Raw genomic sequence first — 26,493 nt, 5'->3', positions numbered from 1 at the left:
AGGGATAGAACAGTAACAGTCATGCCACCCAACAAGAAGAATTACTGTATGTTACATAACAGCAGGTAATCCAGAAAACTGTCTAGCATTTATTTATCAGGAAATTATATATATACTTGGCTTCTTCCATTAATATCCCTCAAACATAACGATCTGCCAGCACATTTATTAATTCATTATAAAAGAAAATGTAAAAGATTAAAACAGCAAAATCATGAGGTGGCAAAGCAGTATGTGTACTGAAATATGGCCTCAGACAAATTAAGGGTTGCTCATTCTGGTGGGTGCCTCTAATGTAACCTGTGGTGACTAAACCCCCCCCCCCCCCCCCCCAGCAACTGTACCTACCTCATTGAAAGTTTAAACGGCCATTCCCAGCTTTGTTTAACTCTTATACCTATTAAAAGATGATGGGTTGTATTTGTGTAGTAACAAATCTGTTTACACCTGTTCCTCTCATACTATTAGCTACTTGAGAATGAGCATGAAAACAGGTATGCTAATTTTTTAACTCTTATATCACTAACCCATTTAAAAGTTTAATAGAGTATTACAGCTACTTTAGCCTTTCAATTAAATCTCAGAACTTGAGCATGACTTTAACATTAAGAATTCATTACACTATATTTACCTTAGCTGAGGAGATGTCTTGGTTTGATCAAGAGTTTCTGTAGATCTTACCACTAAATCTCGGCAATGTTTTTGAAGGCCTTTTAATTCCATCTCGGCATTTGATAAGGTCTGTAACCAAAACATAAAGGTGCCATAAAATCACGATACATTTCATAAATTATAACTGACAATAAAGTCACCAATACAATTCAAAGACTATTTATATTTAATATTAATTCACACCCCCCCCCAAAAAAATTTACCTTTGTGATGGCTAGCCAAGCTTGAGAATCTGGACTGAGAGAGGCCTCCAGATCCCTTGCAAGCCTTCTAAGATGTGCTAGTCGTCGCTCACGTTCACTAAGCTCTTCAGAAGAGCAGGACTCATAGCCAGAGGTACCAGAGTCACTAAGACAATCATCCCCAGAAGTACCCAGCGAAAGTGTAGACCCCTGTATATCCACTCCCTGGAAGTAGTGATAAAAATAATAAACTGATTAAAATATGCACAGCTAGTACTTGATCTCACAAAAATGCACAAGAGTAGTACTGTACATGTAATCATATTTTGCCTTCTTCAAACCATGTATGTCTGGGAAAATCCAGACCAATACTGTATTCAACTAAAAATCCCTAATTGATACCATACTTTCACTAATAGCACTTTTAAAATGTGAGGCAATAAATAAAGATGCATCAATCCTTTTACAAATACTGTAGCATCATAACCCAATCCAATTTCCTTCCTCAACTTGATCATCAATAACAACCCTAATAGTCATTACAACTTGATCATCAATGACAACCCTACTGTAGTAGTCATTATAATACCTCTACTGCATAATTTGTTGTTATTTGTATCATTAGCACCCATTTTTCTTTTTCTTTTTTTTTCAAAACTTTTCATAATTTTTCACTCGTATCCACTCGCGGAATGTTAAGGTGAATTACATGTACTGAAGTATGAAATCAAACTTCCTGATCAAGAAAAAAATGCATTCGTGAATCAACATCTGTTAATGAGAAAAGACTTTCCACAATACCAAAAAGACAATTTCGTGATTTATGATGATAATTTTCCATACTGTATTTAAACATGTTTATTCATAAATTTATAAAAGCCATAAATACCTCTTATCGGACAAAGGAAACCACGTTCTGTTTCCTTGTTCCGAGTTCGAATGCACGGCCAACCAGAATCTATTATCATAAAAGTTCATTCCCCCTTGGGTCTCTGGTCCCAAAGCAGTGAATTCGATATCGAGAGGTATTTATGGCTTAAATGAGAGAGAGAGAGAGAGAGAGAGAGAGAGAGAGAGAGAGAGAGAGAGAGAGAGAGAGAGAGTGTGTGTGTGTGTGTGTGTGTGTGTGTGTGTGTGTGTGAATTAGTTAGTTTTAAGGCCAAGTGGCCAAACAGGTGTGGTTTTAGGAGTTTTATGAGTATGTAAAGTATGGGAAAGTAGCTGTTACAAGACCTGCATACGAATGAGAAATGTAAATGATAAAACTGCTTGATGATCACCGTCACAACATAAGTTACAATATTTCAGATGGAACCGTATGTATGAATATTTCTATGATCAATAATAATTTCTTTGAACATTCATATTAAAAGTGATTGACCAAAAACAGTGATTACCTGCTTCAAATTTTATCAACGATATTGAATTTTAAAAATGCATAAGTTTTCATATTGTATTAAGCACGGACAAATTCAAATTCCCAAACATGTCACGGTATTGAGAAAAGTTGTTTTTGAATTGTACTTTAAAATACAAACTGAACTGTGTTTCAAGAAAAAAAAAAAAAAAGTAAAAATCTTAGTTTTTGGGCTTATTGGCATAAATCATTATGACCTGGAAAAAAGACAAGTAACTAAATATGTACAGACAACACAAATGTGTTAATGTAGCTTGAGCAAGGATCAGCACTTATTGGCTACTTGGTGAATTCTCTTGTTTAAATAGGAATACTGTTATTATACCCAATTCAGAATCATGGCTAGCCTAAAAAAAACATCTTTTTCTAAAGTTAAATCTTACCTGTGTCCTAGTGTGCTGAAGCATTAGCTTCTTGCCAGGTTGTTGGCTTTTACATCTTTCATTTAGAAGCTTAGCCACGTCCTGCATGGAGGCTGTCACGGAATCTGTGAGCGAGCCAGTTTGTATGGCAGCATCAAGGACCTTGAGGGTATCCCCATCCTGACGCAGAGCCCGGGTCAGTTCCTGTGCTTCAGCTTCCCATAATTTCCATGTGGCTTCCAAACCTTCCAACCGTGACACTTCCGTCGATGCCCTATTGCAAACAAAGTATAAACAATCAAAGGTTTCACAACCCCACCTATAATATCAATATTTGACAATGCTTCTTCTTAAAAACTTAAAACTAAAATATCAACACACAAGATGAATGATGGTGTGTATATAGATAAACTGTCAATCATTGCCACCTGAGGAAGGATAATATACAAGTCCCATTACTAGATAATCTATAACATGTAAATTTATTGCATTGGGAAGGTATGGGAAATCCCATACTGTAATAACTATAAATCAACCCCTTCCTTTTAAACATGCCCTATAGTTAAAATTTACAAGAAATTATATAATTAAATCATATTTACACAACAAGATATGAAGTACTTCATGCTTACCGTCTATGAGCTTCGTCATATAATATATAGAGGTCATTCACTTCATCTTTCAATTGGGCTAGGGAATATCCACTGTCTGTGAAGAATCTGTGTACAGCCAAATTCAGACTAGATACTTCTGACTTTCGGGCCTTCACTTCTTCAAGCAAAGCCTGTAAATGAAAAATGAAAATATTATAACGTAATTTTAATGCTGCTCTTTTTTTGCAAGGCAATAAGTTTATATTGATCAATACAAAAAATTGTGTTAATGTAAATAGCCCCTACTATTAAAAATACTTGCCACAGCATTGTTAAAATTAACCTGAATTATGAAGATTGTAAATACAATGACATCGTTCTTTCACATGTATCATTAAATGGACATTTTTCTTATATATATATAAAAGAGACTCGAAATTATAACTTGATAACTTTTAATTTAATAAAAAGTTTTGCGTAGCTTTGGAACAGGCTCCTAAAATAACAAGGCAGGTTGCACTAAGCCAAGGCGATGATGCTACCAAATAAAAATATAATCCAAGCTCAATGAAGATATGATTACAGAAGGTGAATTTCGTTGCTTTAGATAATCAAGGCTAAATTTCACAGAATTATTTAGTTATTGTCATACAATTAACATCCTATCCTGCAAAGTGGTGGCTAGTATAAAGAGCCTAGTCACAAACAATTTATTTTAGATCTAGATCATAAAAAACATAATTTCCTTCTAAACGGGAGTTATTAACACCATTTAAATATTTTACCATCTTCATTATCACAAACAACCTCCTTATTACATTTGGCTAGTATAAGAGAGGAGTCTGTCTCAGGGGCATCATGGTGGAAAAGTTTCGAAAGTATTAGTGGCTTTTGCCAAAACATCTTTTCAGGATCAAATCATTCGCAATATAAAAATTTTCAACCTTTCCCGAGGCCTTGGCGATATGACGACGCATCTAAGAAAAACTTTACACACGGCCACGCCCCATGCCATAGAAGGCCTTAATCAAGCTAATTTTAGAGAATCACTTAAGCTAATTATAAAGAGAATGAAGACATCAATAGGTATGCAAGTATTTTACTGGATTTTGCGCAAGTAATGAAGTACCATAATTAATTCAAGAGTATTTATTTGCATACAATCTGGAATTTATTCTGTATCTCAATCCCGGTAACAAAAGCAAGTTTCACTGAAGAAACCTTCAAGGAGAGCGAAGACAAACCAAAGACCTACATTTCACTTTTCCAAAAGAAAACTATCCCTTGCATGCGTTACCCCAAGCATGACTGCAAACTTATTTTGAAAAAAAAAAAATACAGGAAAACGTTTTTCAACGTATGCCTTATTACATTAAAATACTTTGAAATGTGCCTACCTATGACCTTACCAAATATTAAGGTTGTGGAAGTTGAGGAAATGCAATTATATATATATATATATATATATATATATATATATATATATATATATATATATATATATATATATATATTATATACATATATATATATATATATATATATATATATATATATATATTCTTATTTTAGTTGAGTAAGCAAAATTCACTCTCAACAGCTTAATATTGTTGACCAAAAAGTAAATATCCATGAATGTGAGAGTTACAATAATTAAAGATAGCTATCTACCAAAGAGGTGCATGAGGTTTACCTTTGCTTCTTGTAATTTGTGTCCGAGATCCTTAGGAGTCCCAAGCGATTCTGTGTGTGAAGCATCCGAGGCTTGCTCAGCCAAATTCTCGAGAGTGAGACGAAGGTTTTTCACTTGGCGTTGCAGTTCGCGAACTTGGCTGCTCTGCCTCTGACGTTCCACGGCTTGTGCTTGTAAAACTTCCCATCTCTGCACTATGCCTGTAAAAGTGAAGACCAATTGTTCAATAATAAGTGACATATATATAGATAAAACAAACATTTAACAATTCATGCGCATGCTTAAGTGGAATACCATGCAATACATAAAACTCAACGCTAACATTTCTTAACTTTCCTGTAAAGACCGAGATAGAACAGGAACAACTATCTCAGTCATTCAAAGAAGAAAATGGGTATAAAGTTAGCATGGCAGAAAATACAAAAAGTCACGTTGAAAGGGAGACCAATACTTCTTGAAACTTACGACACAGAATTGGGTAGAATTTTCTTCGGGAGTAGTCACTCTCGTATCCTTCATCAATCACTCTTTGGCGATTGTAAGGAGGCATGATGATCTTAGTCCGATAACTTTTATATCAAATCCATGTCACGTTTTTCAAATATATGCTTCCTCAAAGCAACACAAATGAAAAATTCACTGGAAGAAATGAGTCCACAATAATTCCCTGACTATTCAAAACTCCTTTTGCAACCAAATTTTATTGAAAATGTCCGATACGGCCTCAAAGCTGAAAGATTGCTTTAACAAACTAACTACAGTATTTTGTTATACATGCTGCATTGAATGGTAGATAAAGACAGCAATTATTAAATTATCTAAACCAGGGGTTCCCAAGTTAATCCAACAGACCTTTTCTTATGGAATCTTCACCTTACTCAATCGCATAAATACTTTCACACAAATTCATGCCACACGCACACACACACACACACACACATATATATATATATATATATATATATATATATATATATATATATACACACACACACTGTATATGTGTGTATATATATATATATATATATATATATATATATATATATATATATACACTGTATATATATATATATATATATATATATATATATATATATATATATATATATATATAATCTGTATGGTTGGGATTGTTTTCACATGGTTAAATTTTGCTCAAACCTTATTAAGACTTTGAAATGCATGCAAGAATAGACGGCTGTTAATTGGAGTCTATAATTTTATTTTACCAGAAAAACTACTTGAAGATTCAGATTCATTTGAGTTTTTTAAAACCTACATGGGTATCAAAAGGAAGCAATTATATGCACAGTATCAAAAGGAGAAACAATCTAACCTACAGCCTAGGACCTTTATATTTTCAAGAAATAAAAAAATACAATTTCCCCCACTTTTTCGGACTGGAGTGGATTATGAAATTTAGGTCAGGGGCCTTATTTGTTAGTCATATTGTTTTGAGGGAAGTACCATTTTTCAGCCTCTTCCTTTTCTGGTTGTAAAAGGTTTTGGAAATAATAAATGTCTATGGCTCAGGTTTGCATAAAACAATCTTTAAAAAATTTGTGTAAAAGAACGTGGTTCAAACCTTAATTATCTTCAAAAAGTAATGCAGAATCGATTACTAGGGGACTGGTATTCATTGTGGCTATAAATAAAAATATACATTCAAAGCATCATGCAGTTCTTTCAAAGCATCTGTTAATCATGTCACCCAGACCTGAGAGGGACTGTAGCCATATTGTTAAGTGACTGCAGTCGCCTCTGGTGGCTGGTTGCCATGCTTAATTGATATTTTGGTAAACTTCATGATGCTTTGAATGGTATTTTTTCTAGTAACTTTTTTTTTTTTTTTTTGTAAATAGAAAAATCCTCTCAACTTTCGACCGTCTAAGATATTTGGCGACGACATTCTATATTTTCTATCTCCACCAGCCATTTCATCAATACGCTCAATGCAATGCACTTAGAATTGGAATCCGTTTTATACCAGTTTTTACGACGTTCCTTATGGCTGAAATAACGATTTCCTCTCCGATCATATGTGACTAGCCTTTATTTGATATATATAAAAGGAATTTTTGTAATACACTCAATCTACTTTGAACATTAGCAACAATAAAAAAAAACGCTTACTATGCCACATTAATGGTGTATATGTTCAATATTTCCTCCGCGATTTGCTAATAATGACGTAACACGTAAATTTTACAAAATAGAAATTAAGTATGGTATCGATGTTTTAAAGATGAAGATATTGATTTGGGTAATGGGGAGCAACTGAAAATCTGTAGTTTTGAAATCGTTCTCCGAAAGGAAGTTAACAGAAAAAATTTGAATTGCGGATTCCAATTTTTAGTTCAGGAGTAAATTTAATTTATGATGGGATAATTAGGAGTTCTAAGACGACTTTGAAAGTACTAAATTAATATTGTGTAACAGGCATTTGAAAATGAAGGCATTAAAATCTAGAAACTACGAGTACACATCTCAGCTAAAGATTTGAATGGTATTGTAGGCGAAAGTGGTTCTTTGCGCTGCTGAAGAACATTTTGAGATGGTGCATTAGGTGGCTTTATTATCGACAGTTGACAAATGGAAGAAAAAAAAAATATACTATCTAAATGCACAAGATCTATCCACTTTTACATGGAAGTCTTTCAAATAAAATTTTACGAGTGATGTGAACACAAAGACCAAACACGTGACTTCCACATAGCTGAGGGGGAAGACGGTTTAAGGGAGGAGAACTAGTAAGAGCACTAAGCTGGGGGTCGGATGCATGGGGTGTGGAGGGATGGTAAACTACCGGGTCTGATCAGATATCATTTTCATTTTATCGACAAGAGTAACCTTATACTGCGCGCTGTCGAGCTAATCGACTCCAGCCCTCCAACAACATTTCAATCTTTACATTACTTTCAGATAATGTGCAAACTTGGGACAAAATTTCAAAGTAGTCTATGCAAAAGACAGTAAAGAGTATGTAATATTATTAGAATTTTTTTCTAACTATATAAAGTAAATTTAGAAATTCTCCCAACGTAATCCTTTCCCTACGGTACACTCAAGTCCACGGAGTACCCGGAGTCTGACCTAAACTCAGAGTTAGGGATGAGCCGTCTCTAACCTTACTCTGTTATGACTACGAACAGAAAAGGGAGGTGGAACGTCAGGTCAAGGTGGGTTTAAACTCTAGATTCGACCTACTAAGATCAAGTAGGTATTGCAAATGAAGCGTCCAAATTAAGTCATGCGCAAGGACGAAGTTAGAAATTTCAGTAAATAAACGGTGAAAAAAAAATCATAAAACATAAGAGCTTGCTTACATGTCCTTGAAGAAGAACTTGTTTAAAAGTAAAGCCCTCACTCAAAGGCTTCCTAAGCCATATTGGCAAAACCTGTCGTCGATTCGGTTTTCATTGGCAGTGACCTCCATGTGAAATCACGCTAATCGCAACTAACCTTGTATTCACCAGAATACACCAAATCCTATTGGATAATAACAAATGCTGTAATTGTCTTTGTCAACCATTATGAACGGAAGATCAATATAGCTCATTAAAATATACTATTAACTAATTTTCCTTTTGGATAATTTGGGGAAATATCGCTTTCACTTTCAGGGAAGAATAGGATTAGTAACCCTAAAACGTAGACTTATGGAAAGATATAACCTGAAATAAAGTTAAATTTCATCATTGTTAAATCAACACTTTCAGATTCGAAAAAAAATATGTCAATGTTCTCACGTTTTCAAGGAAAAACTAGGAAGTACATCATATGAAAACGAAAGCCTTACAAGTCACAAGTTATTTCTACATCCCTTTACTCTCCCCACCGTAACAAGTCACGGAGAAAGTAATTTTTCAACCTCACCATTAAACCCCGTCTATTTTCCCCATTAGCGTTCATTTTCCGAAAATATATTCAAAATGCCCAAAATACTAGTCCTCTATATTTTCAACGTCTCTCTCGAAACAACAAATGATATTTAGAAAAGACAAAAGAGAAATTGCCGACTATAAAACCTCAAACTATTACCGGTGATCATCGGCCAACCGGTACAAACTTTCTCTTAATACATCCGGAGGGTACACAGCCACTGGTTGCTCCACCATCGAGTCTCACTTAAAACCCCAACTTCTCCTCCTACCTCTTTTAAAGTCTCATTCTTTCTCCTTTTCAGACGGCTAAGTATTAATCGCATTAAAAGCTACTGCAATTTATCTAAATAATTCAAGAAAATTAGGCCAATTTACAAATAAGGTCTGAAAAAATAATAAGACAACCAACGTTTGACAAGCATGTTCCATTAATCAATCAAGTCAACAATAAGATGCTTTGCATAAAATGATACTCGCTCAAGTTACCTAAAAAAAGATACTTTTATAATCATAATCTCTCTTCTAACTCTTGCTTCTCATTGGCGTTCTCTTAACACCCACTGACGCCCACACCAAGATCGAGATCGCCTACGCGAGAGATGACACCGACGCTACTACGCATTTGTAATGATGTCACAATATAAAATGGGTGGTGGATCATATAAAACGCATTTTCAGGCACAATAAAGCGTTAGTTTACATTACTCCAGTCATTCTATTTCACTCGTGTAACAATTAAATCTCTTATTTTTATTCATTATCAAACAAACTAATATTTCTTTATTGTAAAATCTTTTTGAAATCCATTAAATTAAAGTGATATACCTCATGTAATTAGATTCCACTCAGCATATAGCAAGTATAATATGTTATTCTTGCCCAGCTTGAATGTTCATGCAACGGGACCGTGTCATGTGGGAGTGTAAAGTTTACCTGTAAACAGTGCGAGTGGTAGACGGGCAGGTGTGTCGAGTATACAGATCACTATAGCTCCCAATGGTTTATTGATCTTAAAAGCTAAGAATGGTGTTACAAAGTGCATGACATTCCTCACTAAAATGGAGTAGCGTTTCAAGAAATACAATATTATCGCCAAGAATTCCAAACTTCAGGAAGATAAGACATTAGTTGTGCATACAATTATAAACTATATTTCATAAACAACATAACCACGTGATACGGACCATTTAGAAAATAACACTGCATCAAAAATCGTTCTAGTAAAATTCACGAACAAAATTAGGGAACAGCATAACTGAGCGATTGGAAAAATATGGAAAGTAATCTAACTAACTCATTCGAGAATATCTAGGACTGACAAACACACAGCTTTCATCCTAATTAACTTAGTTTTAGTAATCTCAGCTTTTAAAGTTCACGAAATCTCCTAAAACACCAGGTTATACTGTACGAATAAAATCATTTTGACAACTGTTCCAAGCTTTTTAAACGTACTAACATTCTATCCCACAAGTTACGCGAGAAATGAAAGGTACCGGAATAAGATAACGCAAATTTCAAAATCAACCTTACGATAAAAAGGGAGCCTAAAACGTGACCCACTGACGCTATTCTAGATTAAATATATTTCAAGGACGTAAATTTTTTTCTCCAAGTTAATCGATCATAAAAGATGGAAATCTCTCATAGCATAGCTTTCTGCGACGGAAGAGACATGTAGCGTGACTTAATACGGCATGCCAAGGCTCAGAATCAAGCAGAGCGCGTGAGCGACCTGAAAAAATATCCATTTCAAAAGTTTGCTTAAAAAATAAAAGCTTACATCCTTTACAATGGGAAGTATGGAGCAAGGTATGACTACGAGATCCATCTGGACATGGTCTACTTCTCATCGACATCGTACAAAATTATGCCTACGTTATATTAATTTTTTTTAAAGTTCCTGATATTCGTTTTTTTCCAGTTGAACCGTAAACCCAACTAAGTACCTTTATTTACCAGATACTAATTGATAACAATAAAATAATATTGTTTAATTTCAAGTTATTCATGAAAAAGAGAGAGAGAGAGAGAGAGAGAGAGAGAGAGAGAGAGAGAGAGAGAGAGAGAGAGAGAGGGGGGGCTCCTCAACTAAGTGATGCCCCTTATGTAATCGCCCAATGAAAAATGCGACGCAATATAACCCCGTGTGTAAAGGCAATGAACAAAAGGGTGATGTTAGCAATTCAATCATTGTGAAACTAAGCAAATGGACTAGCTGAATTTACATTTTTAAAACCATGTTTCTAATAAAACTTTAATAAAATATAGTACTTCACAAAAACAAACTTAATACACTAATATACAAAAACACCAAAGGTTCACCCAGTTGGGTGTGTGCACACCAAAGAATCACGCGAGGCACTGCCAGAAGGCATGGCAATATCGGCCAAAGCAAGGACTTGTAGTGCCACCTTCCTCCACCGATGTATCCTCCTTTTCCTCCCCCCTGTCGAGGCCATAACCTCACCCCAACACCCCAAACCCGGAATGCACACAATTCCTCCCACCTCAACAGCTCAGGTCATTGACATTGACATTCTAAACCAGCCACAAAAAAGGGAGGGGGTCCTTCAGTTAGGGTTTATTCATCTACAACATGCAAGCTGGTGATCACATAGGTCACGATTCTTTCATAACTGTAAAGGTTGCAATGAACCTTATACACAGAACATTATTCAACATTAATTATCCATGCCAAAGGCTCTAAGAATTGGTCTTGATAAATTACATTTTCCTCCCATTTACGTGATGAACAACATGAAACACTGATAATATAGTAAGAGACAATCGCGTACACAATTGTAAATAAGACTACAAATACTCGTGTAAACTGAATGAAGGGCAATTATTTTTCTTCTAATATTATCAGAACTGACTATTTTATTCGATAATGGTAAAAAATTTACTGAATGCACAAAGTTTTACTAACATGACGGTGCCTCCTAATTTATTATAGGTCTTATATTTCCCCCCTTCAACTGCCAGGATGAAGATAATTTTCTGACAAAACGCGTGCCAATTACCCGTTGATGAATATTTGAGGAAGTCTCCTTCATGGATATGAAAGATATTTGTACCATGATTGTGAATGATATATGAATGAATGAAACGTCCATGAAAACGAAGACCTCTTCACTGCGCTCAACATTAAAGTTAAAGAAAAATTTTTTCTCTATTCTAGGAGAGGCCAATAGTATTATTATTAGTGCAAAAAAAGCAAATTTTTAAAGGGGTTATTTCAAATCAATAAACTTCCGTCTCACATTAATGAAATTCTAAGGCACTAATCCAGGCACATGATATACGAGAAGTGGTAGCGTCTACCACAGCACACATCAAGTTTCCTACTAGTGAAGAGAGAACGTCCACCAACAGTGAAATCTTACAACTACTGGGTCTCTTATACTACCTTCCGTCCCTCCCCCACCCAATATATCTCTCGCTCTAATATAGTCGTTCTGCAACGTGTATTGCTTTGCCTTTGAAAATCCAGACCCATATCTTAGTACCGTTTTTCTGTCACTAAACTCGTTCAGCTGCCTAATTACGTCCACTCAGTTTTTTTTTTTTTAGAAACTGTTCACGTACTAATATAAAAACTTCAGCAATTAACCAAAGAATATTCTACATAATTACTGTTTTCCCACAATCAAAAACAATTACTTTTAATTCTGTAAATTCCTAATACAAGAAATCAGATGAGAAAGTTACTCTCCTCTGGAAAGTAAAAATTTAATGGAATAGCTCAACAAATTTATAACGATCAGTTAAAATGTCTTCGAAAATATAATCATCATCAAAATAAATACATACGATTCGATCGAGTTAACGAAAGCACAAAGGCCTGAATCATAATGTTCAGAGAGAACGTCCCAGTACCACCTGTTTCACGAGTACGCTATGGCAACTTTCCACCTGTGTGTTTTTGGTTTGTAACGATTTTACTCGACTGAATTCTTAACTATAGAAAAAAAAATACATTCAACATTTCATAGTAAAAACGTTACCCCTGAAAGCTTGCTCAGTTCTCTGGTGATTCAATAAAGTACCATCCGTGTGTTACACACCAAGTAATGCACTGACATTTATGCCTATCGTTAAATAATGCATTTAAAGAATCCATAACATCTTAATTAAGCATAAAGTTACGGTTTATTTCCATCCTTAGAACTATTTAGGGGAGAAATACATTAAATTTATTAAATATAAAGGCATTATATAATGCCATCGAGGAAGAATCGACATATAGAGATGCACGTACACTAAAATCATGCGGCTGGCAGCAGCCACGAAAGTTACGACTCTACAAAAAAGGTATGACGTAAGAAGTTATTAACTACCAAAAGACAATATAATAGCTCGTCTCTCCTTTGCAACACAACGATTCTGGAAACAAAAAATACCACCAGTCTTGAACCATCACCGCAATAAAAGGCCTTTGTCAATGAACTTCATGGTAAACATCATAATTATTGTTTTAGTTTTGTAATTTAGATTTAGTAACATAAATGTCACTAGGTTAAACAAACATTTACTGTCAACAATGTTCTATTTCCTAAAGGTAAAGCGAAGTTTTCGTTAAGCGAAAAATAGCAGAACTCCCCCACACCGAGGCTGTGCACCCACTCTTAAGCCAGATTACTGCGCACATCCGCTGCTGCATAAATAACCATTGCATATCATGAGAGAGAGAGAGAGAGAGAGAGAGAGAGAGTGAGTCACATCACAACTGTTCTAATTACAATTTTGTAATTGGTCACTCATGATACTATATTTCTATAGACAGTAAATACAATCAATTAAGATGGACAAATAAATACAAACGATAAAGATAAAAACCACGAAACTGACTCGAATGGGTGAAATCAACCTACCGGACATCCTCGACCAAAATATGGTAGGAAATTACAAATAAACACCCATCCTGTACATTCACAGATTCAAATTGGTTGATATAGCCTACATGATACATCCGTAAGCACTTGGCACTGCATATAGCAGCGTGGAACTGTGACTTTTCGCTTAAATACAAAAACCCATATAAAGTTAAATATATATATATATATATATATATATATATATATATATATATATATATATATATATATATATATATGTTAAGAAGTACGTCATTGACAATGACCACTTTTACGGTTATCGTTTCTTTTTATATATATTGAAGTAAACATGACCAACAAAAAGCGTATAAAGAAAAATGACAGTTTCATTCCTATACCGATATTTGAAAACAATCTAAACTAAGGTGAAATGTTACTCCATTTCCCTGGAACCGCGTAACAATATACACCAGCACACGTCTGAGAGGAATTCCAAACAATTAATCACAACTGACCATAGCGTATAGCACATCTAAATACTCCTGACCACCGCTTACAGGTGAGACAGGAAACCAGAAACAGACTGTAAAACTTAAGCGCGTTTACCCGGTTATTCATAGCACAAATTTGTACATGTTCACTCGTCTAAAGGCACTCCATAGCAATCAAACCAGCCAAATGAGTAATCGCAGTGTTTCCACCCCCCCACACACACATATACATACATACATACATACATATATATATATATATATATATATATACACACATATACACACACATATACACACACACACACACACACACACACACATATATATATATATATATATATATATATATATATATATATATATAAAATTCAGTGTTACTTTGTATCCACCATTTATAAGTTTTGAATTCTTATGATGAAAGAAATTAATTCATTTGTAATAGTAATTTACCATCCACCATTCCTACTTTTTTTCGCAAGTTGTGTGTGTATGTGTATAATACTTAATAAGTGTATGCGCTTTTGTATCCACAAATATACCGCATATAATAAATTGTTGATAACTACATCGCCTTGCACTTTCTAGTACATGGATGTTTAAACTGGAATATTACCACACAGGTAGTTTCTCTCTCTCTCTCTAGACCAGTGGTTAAAATTTCTTTTACATGGCCCAGAGGAAGATTCCCATAACTGCACGAGCTATAGGGAATAAACTGTCGACGAAATACTTAGAATATGAAAGAGAGATAAAGTGAATTTAAGCCATGTAATTTACTATTACTGTAATTATCTGCTAAACTAGAACATTAAACAACACGTGTGTGTCACAATTTAGTGTTTAGCCATATAAAATCACATTTTAATTTTTAGTAGCAATAACTTACGACAAAGGCAATGGAACCCTTTTATACTGCAAATAAAAAAAAAAAACTATTTTGAAAGTATATGCATATTATCTATACACTTTCTTTTACCATAAGATAACTATACATTGACAAAGTAAAATTGAAATCTCACTCAAATAATTAAATTCACATAAACCAGTGTTAAAATATTCATTTGGAACTGCCTGAAGAAACTATTTTGTACTGTAAGAAAATCGACTATTCCGAAGTCCTATTCGCTAGAATTAAATCAAAGTTTGATTTCACTAGGACTGCAAAGGACAGAGCCTTACCTTGCTGTGTCATAATAAATAAGGAACGCTTTGTTTATGGTGCTATAAACATGTTACAATGCCGTATAAACCAGCCAATCTCTTTATATATTAAAAAAAAATGAGACTACTGTTTACAAAACAAATGGATCACACTTTTAAATGTGCCACTGTGTAAAGAATATGGTACTTGGACAATAGCTGACCAGACTATGCATTCTCTCTTATCTGAAGACGAGTAAATACACGAAACCTCGAATACGGTTAACCACATCGTTGCAATAGAGATGATTACTTTTCAACTTTCATATTGTACTCCTTGAAAAAAGGGGGTACAGTCTTTCTACGGACACAAGAGTACGCATTTCATCTCCAATGATTAAATGTGATCGTAAAGTAGAGCAGTCACTCAGACTCCTTTAAATATGACAGGACATGGGTTGAGTGAAGCGGTACACGTGCAATTAAGTACTTCAATTTACATCCCAATGTTCCATGGTCACAGGGAAGAGAAAGAAAACCATCCAATCTTATCAAGACAGCAAGAATATAAACTTTCAAAATAATCGTTATCTTGTAAGGCCATATTTTGAGTCAAAGTAATTTGTAAAGAAACATAATACAATGCTTAAACTTTGACGGGATACCACGAGGTCTGAAAACTTGAGTACCGGTGTTGTAGATATAAACGTTAACGACGTATTGGATAGGGAATGCGTCCATATCACTATCTGTCCAGTTGAGAATAGAACGCCGGGCCATCGTTTGGTGGGTCGAGGGACTACAAGTGTGTCACTGAACAGAAGTAGATCCACTTACATTCAAGTGTTCAGAAACGGTTTTTTGCCGTTAATTAAGGGAACTTAAAATCTACACCCACTTCAAGTGATCACAAATGAATTCTTCGCCATTAAGAAGTTGAAATCTAATGATTCACACCAACAAAATCAGTAGTAGTAAGAATAACACACCCAACTTCTTGTCAATCTCTTCAGACGTGCATGAAAGGATGCAATTAAAATGTAAGCAACAACTTGTCTGTATATAAATGCAATAATCAAATAGATTAAACCCCTGGAAAATGGACTATCTTCTATTGTATCTGAAAAAATGAAACACCAAAGAAAACGAACACTTAACAAAAGAAAACGATTGTACCTATTAGAGGGGTGACTTCGGAATGCAAAGATTGTTATAGATCTGGTCGGGTATTTCAGTCATGCATAAATTCAAAAGCCACGAAATTATTCTAGCATTCCTTCGGGAACTGACTTAAATACGAGTTCATTAAAAACACCTAAATAACTTCAAATTTCGTAACATTTTATTGAACTATAGAAAATTACAGTTAAAAATCACTTTGTAAATAAACAGTATCATAAAACTCAAACATGGAACAAACTTTCAAGATACTTTCAAGTTTCGACAACAAATTTGACGATCTCACTCCTAATCTGGAAATAACTTGATTTTTCAAGATCTCTTCTGACAAATTTTGTTTCACATATAACGTAAAATAATAATATAAAATACGACCACTACTTCGACACCAAAGGAGTTTACAATTGCATGCAAAACACACGTATCAATGAAAAAAAAAAAAAAACCAATGTAATACCAAAGACAAAGTAGGTTAAAGAATTAGTCATTCAATATAAAAGCATTCGTCTATTTAGCTCAAGTGCGTTAGTGTTAACAGATATTAATTTTGGTTGAACTGGGGAGGGGGTTATGAAATACTGAAATAAATTAAGAGTAGGTATAAAAATATAATGATTAGAAATTAATGGAAGATTAATATTAGGAATTATTCAATTGGTGAGACGGAAATTCCTAAATCATGCAAAGCAACCTAACCTTGTGTCTCTCTTAGCTGCTTAGTGACCTTTGGCACCTTCTTCGTGCCACGACCCCCAGAGGGGAGGGGTGGGCACGTGCTGGGATCTACAGGGGCAGGGGACTCTTCACATGTGGATCCCCAACCTACCCAACCACCACCAAAACAGGTACAAAGGAAAAAAATGGGAAAGCTGCATTAAAAGAAGGGAAGGAACCTACAATATGCTATAATGGCAGTTTCACGAATTAACTAGACGACCCACAGAGTTCTTGTCTATTATGCCCCACAAAATACTAGGCAATTCTTGTGTTCACTAACTTGAAACCGGTTATAACGCTAATTATCAGACCATTAATATATGCAGTTCAAAACCCTTTTTGCATTATTTACATTTCTAAAGTTAACTTCTGCATCTAAACGAGAAAATAGGATTCATGCAGTCACCTAAATAAATTAATACTAGTATCATAATATTCATTTTGTGAAACAACAAACACTAAGGATCATGTAGGTTTTTACTCGATATCTACTTTTTAGGAGCCAAAAGAAAAAATAAGAAAAAATCATAGCTTCTTATAAAAAGTGTACATATAAACTAGATTTCCTCAAATGAAGAGAACGAATCAACCCAAATGCTAAATACATATGTACACATGACTGCCACTATTATTTAGAGCATAGAAAAGACAGGTAAAGTTAACCCTCCACCATCAATACATAAAGCACTATCAATGCCACAAAAAAAAGTATAAAATAGTTTCAACTTACTGTTGACAGTGATAGACCTGTCTGGATCATAGCTCAGGCCCGGAGATCCTTGAATGATTGTGTCAGATTCATTGTTGAGATCATCGTGATCATCAGAATCAGTTACATAAGAAGGATTGATCTGATACATATCTCGGAAGGTTTTAAAACTGTAGTCTACCTGGCTGTCAGTCTTAACAGGACTAGAGTCAACACTACCTTTTGTAGTGTCATCCTTTGTCCTAATAGATGGCATTTGATAAGCCTCATATGCCAAGTCAGACATGTTGTCAATGGTGGTGGGAGGTGAAGCAGATTCTTCTCTTGAAGGAGATCTTGAGCAGGACCTGGACGGAGACATTTCATCCGATCCCTGGATGCCCGAGCTAGAAGCTGGTGATGAACCAGGCATTGGTGACTCATCTCTTCTAGTGCCAGGATGTGTGTCCAAAATGTCCTCTATTTCCCCATTTCCCTCATTAAACAAATCATTATTACTTGTGCCACCATGCCGTCTTACAGTATTACGGCCACGTTTCTGAAGTCTGGGACCCACAATTTCCTTTATTCTTGACCTAATGTCCTTTGAATCACCATCAAGGGTACTTATATTTTCTTCAAGATTACTTCCCATCGTCTCGTTGGTTTCAAAATCCTGAGTCTCTATGACCATGGCCTTACCTGTCAATATCTCCTGTTCACTACCAAAGAGTGGTGGAACGAAAAATGTACCATCTTCACTGGTTTCGTCTTGGTTTTTAACCCCTGTCTTTATAACCCTAGCCCTATCACTAGGTCCACACATGCAAGGACCTTCGTAGACTATTTCCCCCGAGGTCAAAGGAGTATCTGATCCATTATCATCTTCCCCCAAGTTAGCTAACATAATACCACTTGATCCTAAAGATGAAGTCAACGGTTTGACTGTTAATTTTGGACGGTCAGTCTGGTGTTCATACTCTGCATCATCATATGAATAAACATAGTTTATATTTTGAGTACCAATAACACATGGGAAAGTGTCTACATAATCGAAAGATTGAACCACTTTATCAGTACATGAACTATCTTTAGCATCAAAGTACACTGGATTCTGGTCATCAGATGATGAATTTGAACTGTCAATAAACAACTCCGGCTCAACTCCAATATTAGAACTGCCATCTGCAACTGGTCCCTCATCTTTTCCTAATCTAGAAACTATCATTTTGTTGCTCTTTCCATTAGTTTCTTCACTAGACTCACTATCTGGGACATATTCAGTATATACTTCAGAAGGCACAGCTACTTCACAAGATTTCACAACATAAAAATCATCCGGCTCAATTGCTAGATCAAGTGAAGTTTGTTTTTCTGGAACACCGTTTTTGTTCTCAAATACAACAAAAGTAGTTTTATTTGATAATTCGGTGATAGTTGGAGCTTGGAACACATTTTCACTACACGTTGTCATCTCGGTTACTTGAGCCATTGCATCTGCCGACCTCTTTCGCTCTCCGCACAAACATCCCTTACAGAGACTTTCAGACTCGCTAAACTCTCCTGTTACGGATGAACAAGCTGTGCAAGGAGTTTCAGTAACTATAGTAGTTTCAGTTGAGCATTTGCTGGCTGTTTGGAGACTTGCCTCAGTATATGTCTCTGTGAGCAAATTAGAGGTACCTTCAACCAATTCAGATTCACACAGTTCCTTTCCAAAGGATAAGGGTAAGGCATCTCCATGGTGGGACTTGAATTTCTCTATTCTTTCCTTCCATGATTTTCCTCGAACTAACCTTGGCCGTTCTGGATGATGCAATTCAGTTTTGGCTTGTTCTGACTTTCCATCTCGTTTATTCTTTTTACCCTTTTTCTTCCCATTCTTCTTTTCTATAATCTTCTCTTTTTCTTTACTACTTTCAGAGTTTCCAAGAGGTGCATCTACATTAATTTCTGGTGATGGTGAGGTGTCTACTCTATTCTGACAACTAACTCCCAAGAGATCAGTATCAAGGATGCCACAAGATTCCTGTTTTTCGGAGTCAAGTGCTAAGTTTACTCTTTCACTGTGACTCTCATCTTCACTTCTAAGACTTACAGAATCCCTACTCTCAGACGCGTCATTTTCACCTTTTGAAGATGCTTTTTCACTAAAGCTTAAGTCTACAGGTTCTTCATCACTGCCATCAGCAGTCCCAACACACTTATCTTCCCCTATAACTAACTCTCCTTCAGATTCTGTTTCTGAGCCATGTATATTTTTAAGCTTTCCTTCACGGCATTCAAAGCCCACAGAAACCCTAGGAGAACCTGGTTTATCATCAGACATTAAATCAGTCGCTAAGTGTGATTCTATATATTGGTCTGACTTTTGTAATGGTCCTATCAAGGAAGAGCTTTCTTGTTTTACATTTGATTCTGAAGTCTTAAATTTTTCAAACGATTCTTTAACAATTTCGGGTATTTTTATGGAGGTTGCCTCCTTACAAGAGGCCAGTTCTGGGTTTTCTTCATCGTTAACAATTTTACTTTCCGACACTGCATTCTCTTCCTCTAACATTCCTATTGGTAAGGTCTGCTTTTCAGTTAAAGGTGTTGTCTCCACTATGTCAGTGTGCGTTGTTAATTCAGTAGATCTCTCTTCTGATATATGGACCCCTCTCTCAGTTGGATTCTCTGTAGAATTTAATGTCAATCCTAATTTATCCACTATTTCAGATTCATTTTCAACAGTCTCTGGATTAATTTTCTTTGTAGTTTCATGCTCACCAAGCGGCACATCAGGATAACATTCCTCCTCCTCTTTCATCACAGAATGAAATGCTGCATCTAGAACTTCATTAGTAATAATGTCACTATCATCCTCCTCAGCCAAACTTGGTTGGTCAGCCAAAGTGGCATCATCATATGAGGCATTCAGAAGATTTGGCACAACACACACTTGATTAATCTGCTGTGCCTGCATGTCAATTTTGTTCTGGCAATAGTCATTGTCTATTTTATATATTTTCCCACTTTCATCGCTGCCACCACTTAAGTCAGTTTCCCATTCATCATCATTTCCTTTGGTCCCATCAATGTATGGTATCTTGTCTCTAGTACTGCTGCTAATTTTGTTTAACTTGACCTGAGTGGCAGTTCTAATAGTACTAACTCCACTAGTTTTTGAAATATTGCCATCAGTTTTTAAGGCATCTTCCTGTGCATCTGACAGTAAAATTCCTTTATCTGAGTCACTACTTTGTACAATGTTACAAACTTTATTTACAACTGGATTGTCTCCACTTAATATTGGTAATTCTGGATTTTCTCCACTTGAAATTGGTAATTCTGGATTTTCTCCACTTGAAATTGGTAAGTCTGGATTTTCTCCACTTGAAATTGGTAAGTCTGGATTTTCTCCACTTGAAATTGGTAAGTCTGGATTTTCTCCACTTGAAATTGGTAAGTCTGGATTTTCTCCACTTGAAATTGGTAAGTCTGGATTTTCTCCAATTAATATTGGTAATTCTGGATTTTCTCCTATTAATATTGGTAATTCTGGATTTTCTCCTATTAATATAGGTAATTCTGGATTTTCTCCACTTAATATTGGTAATCCTGGATTATTAACTGAGAAGAATCGGACATTTTGTTCGTAATTTTTCAAAACATCTTTCTTATTATCTACATTATCATAATCACTGCCATAATCCTCATCATCTCCAATGGCACCAAAATCTTCTAAATCATTTAGACCCGGAGCATGCCTGGGTCCCACTAACAAGTCCACTTTACCATTTCCTCTTGGATTTACCGAACCTTCACCAGATCCAAAATCAATGAATTCATCACCAAAAACTCCGAACTCCTTTTCACAATCAATAACGTCGTCATCATTTATTGCGTATTCCTCATCATCACTTTTATGACCACCATCATCACTTAAATCTTCCCAACATTCGGCCACCTCTTCGGACATAACTTCGGGCCCATCTCTAACATTTTTCGTGAGGTCGAAGGTCACCCTTAATCCTTTGCTTGAGGCTGGCTTCGATGTTGCAGTTGCATCTTTATGTTCTCTACTGACAGCAGATACCTGTGTATGAGCCCCTTCCTGGTGCCGTTGGGTATTTTGGCGACTTGGCAACAGTATGGAGGGCCGTGGGATACGGGAGGGGTGTAGAGAGGCAACAGAATCTTCTCTAGGAAAACTGGGATCACCTTGGCGTCTCGCTTCGCGCATCTTTTCCTTCTTATTCTTGTCACGTTTAGGTCCCATTTCGGAGAAACCAATCCCCTAAGAAATTGCAATTCCTTTTGCACTTCCGAAGAGCAAAGTTCACCTATAAGTTCTCTTTTCAAGGTCGAAAGTTTTTGTAACACTTTGAGAAATCTAAATGATCGAACACATCACAATATGATGGCATCAAGATAATCATCTTTGTATTTTACTTTTCACATAAAGTACTACTATTCACACCATTTGCTAAACCTTTTGAATAAAAAAAAAGAAATTTAAATACACGGTTAGATTAACGTCCTATATAGGGAAAAACAAAGAGTGGTATTGCATGAAGCACTTGATTAAACAGAAAAGAAAATGATAAAGAGCTTTTGTTAGAGACAAGACTGTGTATAGGATAACATGGCTCGACCTTGCTTGTTTCTCAGAGTGTTTAGAAAATAAAATTGAACAAGAACAAAAAGGTGATTAGCTATATCAACGGGCTGGAATACTTTGGCATTGCAGTACAATTTCTCATAACCCATTATATTCAATGACAAATAAAGAGGAGAGTATTTCCTTCCCATGTAACATCACCGGTATATAATATCAAAGCTTTTGAAAAGACTATCTACAACTTTTTGAAATTTGCGACCAATTGATAACCAAAAAAGGGGGGAGGTAAAAAATGAATATTAATACTAAATATTAATTATTAGTTTATAAACTTTTAGTTTTTCAACAACCTTTTAAATCAAATACTCAAACATGTTTCCTTGTGATCTAAAAATGTCTACATTCAGATAAATAATGTGTGGATATGTTAATGGGCAAAACAGACTACTAAAAATTAAAAATGGTCACAAGTTTTGATTTCACTACAGGGCAGTATGGTGAATGTTTTTTAGGGAATGTTACTCGACCTGAATGTCAAAAAATGGCTACCCAAGAAATGCCAACTCTTGAATTACCGCAGTTCCGTTCCATATTCTCAGCATACATTGGTATAATGCATTACTTCCTTAATGTGATAATAGTTTAACTATATGTCAGCAGAATTCAAACGTCAAAATTAGTGGGTGCGGTTTATCTACTGTAAATGAGAGACGAATATGTGTACAGCAGTGTGAGGAGAGGGTACAAAACGCGACAGGTGCCAGGTGTCTTATAACATATATGGGGAAGAGGGGATGTGAGACAGCGGGGAAAATGCACAGATGAATGGTGTAAGTTTACAGGGAAGTTACACTCATTCCTTAATGGAAAGAGAAAAGGTCAGATTTAGTCTCTCTGAAGGAAACAATAATGAGCTAATATAAAATGATAATTAAAAGAAAACTAAATAGATTTTTATTAGACGAAATAAACCTTTATATAATTTATGATGACAAAGTGCGAGCCCAACTCAAAATAGTAAAGGAACCCCAGCGAGGGTTAAAAGTTGAGCAATACCCAAGCAAAGAAACACACGTCATCGGCTCCATTAGTACCGCAGCTGTGAGTTCTGGGTTGAGGGTAGGTAGTGGCGGGAATAGAATTGGTGAGTGTGGTGGTGGGGGTGGGGGGAACTAAACCGCGTGCTATAGCTTTCGAAGGGCTATGTAAGAAAGATAAAGATTAATGAAAGGACAAAACCCTGAACATCTTAATGGTTATCTTTGCATTAAAAAAAAAAAAAAAAACTTTTAAGAAAAAAAAATGATTGCAAAATAAAAATTACAGCTTGAAAAATAGTTCAAAATATTTAATATGAAATCACGCAATGTCAGTGAACAAAATTTAAATTAATTGAGTATTGGGGGCATCAGAGAAACCCAGCCTATGAGGTAAGGGAAGCATCTTATATACGGACTAAAGCAACAATCAGAGAGAGAGAGAGAGAGAGAGAGAGAGAGACGGGGAATCTGACCAAACTCAATATCTTTATGCAAATAGGCCTGTTAGGTTGGACGCACAAGATGGTCGTGAAATAAACATTGTTTAACTCAACAATGTGCCATGTGCCTCTGTATTTGGTGAGAACATTTATAAGAAAATATGTGTGTGTGTGTGTGTGTGTGAGAGAGAGAGAGAGAGAGAGAGAGAGAGGAGAGAGAGATTTTCCACATACACCACAGCAAAGCAAATATTCTGGAGCAAGCTCGTATAATTAGATTTTAAAGTCACAATTAGATTTGCACAGATATAAAAATGAATCACTCCTGTGGCAGCCAGTAAAATCATAAGTCAAAGGCATTCTTCATGACGCAACAACTGTTGGGCGCGTGGTACTTGACTGCATGTGCATCATCTACAGAAGTTTTCTTGTACCAAACCAGGTGTACAATTCCGTTCCCATTTGTATTAATATATGCACATGTTCACAACACAAGTCAATAGCTAATCTTATGTATACTAACACTATCATGACAACTGAAAATTTATATTATTCTGTTCTTCACGAAACGTAGCTGTCAAAAGGCTTAAGAGATTCCAGTTTAATATTTATTGGGGCAACTACAGTAGCCTCAATGTTAGCCTTACGTCAATTGCGACTAAATTATACGAAACGTGATCACTTATACACTAGAGAGATAAAATGTAAACAACGTAGATCCGTGTTCTTTCACGCACAAGTAAGAGGTTCCGCCTTGGGTAAAAATGTTTTCAAATCAAGCGCACTACACTCGGAGCTGCTATCACGTGGACATTTGAGTGCCAAATGGCGGACCTTGGGGAGCAGCATAGCCTACACCCGAGTCGGTCCTGATTGGGAACTAAGTTCCCCTGCAAGGAGGCTACATCCATTTCTCAAAAGTATTCTAATGAAAAACATACTTAACACACACTTCAGACTATGGCTTACGAGTTTAAAGTTTATCTTATCAGCCAGGGAAAAAAATCATTTAAAGGATTTAGTTTGTCATTTGGGATGTCACATGTCCGACTCCAACCACCGATTACACTATCACAGATAACAAACTTAAAACAGACAAAATATCGACTCTCTCCGAGTGTGCTCGCCTTGTCAAACTTCACTCTTCTGGTCTAAGTCTCTCACTGAAGAAGCAACTACTAAGCAGTAAGGATTTCAAACGAGCGCGGGGTAGCCAGCCAGGACGAGCTGCCACACTATATTTAAAGTTTACTTTTTACCCATTCCTCTTTATCTTTAACTCGCTTCAAATTTGATATTCTAAAAAAAAGCGAGGTCAAAGAAGCCAAATAAATACAGTTATATAAAGAAGTCTCCTAATTTTGCATGACAAAATACCACAAGGAAGATACAAGGGGAATAATGACGACGACTTTTAGCATAACCGCGCAGTTGGCATATTCTGTGATTCAACTCTCACTCTATCCGTCCCCAGTCCCCACCACCAGACTACCAAAAGGGCCCAACAATACCCACCATACCCCTAACTCTAGAATCCCACCAAGCCACTTACGTCACCACATGTCTAACTCGGGTGCCAACTGTTGACTTACCAACTTCATCCACGGAACAAAATACTTTGTATTCAAAACGGAGTCTGAGCAAGGCCTCAGGACCTGACCATCGAAAGCCCACTAACGCATTCATGCACAGAAACACAAACCCCACCTAAAATTGTACAAGCATTTTCTAGACTACGAAGTATAAATATACCCTGGTTGCCTCCCGCTACTGTTTACCGGTAACAGTTCTATTTTTTACTCTTGGCTAACATTTGTACTCCATTGCTGCCAGGGGGTGAGAAGTTCGTATATACAATTACAGAAAGGTAAAATAGATATTTACTGAAAGTTAAATGGATATTTACTTTTGCAGTAAAATTACAGAAATCGATTTGGCAGTAAAATGATAAAAAAAAAATGCCTTATAATAATAAAAATGCATAATTAGTTCTATCCACTTTTAAATAAGATTAACAAAAATAATCCATATATTGAGAAGAATATTCGATTGCTTCTAACAGGAACTTTCATAAGGAGATGGAGGATGGAGTGCGTGTGAAGAAGGGCGGGATGATGATTATGAGTGCCTCGTCAACATAGATCATGAGTCATTCACTTACAGCAGCATCTTCATCGTCCTCTTCCTCGCTAAATACTTTACTTAAAGATTATAATATACTATTTGTTACTCAGCTGCCTCCATAAATATTGCATGCCTATTATCTGCTTCCAAACATAAATTGTGGAAAAGAAATTAAAGTACCAACAAATATATACAGTACAAACAGATCAACCCGTGTGTTATCTCAACTTGAACTACATAATAAAACTATTATCCACCGAGATGAATGGTGTAAAACAAAACATTTCCTGACGACCCATTAGTCATGACCACGAAAATGCACTTACGAGTCTTTACTTGAATACATGCCATAAATTTCAGCAAACGACATCTCAGCACACTCACCCTCCCCCTAAAGTAACCAGCACTCTTTTGAATCATTCCC

General features: G+C 35.8%; 1 protein-coding gene across 1 annotated transcript in view; it reads right to left on the bottom strand.

The window, feature by feature from the left end:
- klar (klarsicht) overlaps window positions 1–26,493 on the bottom strand; it is a 715,886-nt gene that overhangs the window by 14,762 nt on the left and 674,631 nt on the right. The window contains exons 20-25 of the mRNA XM_068361101.1: window positions 17,154–17,279; window positions 4,920–5,119; window positions 3,266–3,417; window positions 2,655–2,907; window positions 876–1,079; window positions 632–741 (exon numbers count right to left, since the gene is read on the bottom strand). Of these exons, the coding sequence (XP_068217202.1) occupies window positions 632–741; window positions 876–1,079; window positions 2,655–2,907; window positions 3,266–3,417; window positions 4,920–5,119; window positions 17,154–17,279 (1,045 nt within the window). The remainder of the gene's footprint in view (window positions 1–631; window positions 742–875; window positions 1,080–2,654; window positions 2,908–3,265; window positions 3,418–4,919; window positions 5,120–17,153; window positions 17,280–26,493) is intronic.

The sequence above is a fragment of the Palaemon carinicauda genome, chromosome 37, assembly GCF_036898095.1.
Source record: "Palaemon carinicauda isolate YSFRI2023 chromosome 37, ASM3689809v2, whole genome shotgun sequence".
NCBI lineage: Eukaryota > Metazoa > Arthropoda > Malacostraca > Decapoda > Palaemonidae > Palaemon > Palaemon carinicauda.
This window is presented reverse-complemented; position numbering and strand designations above follow the sequence as displayed.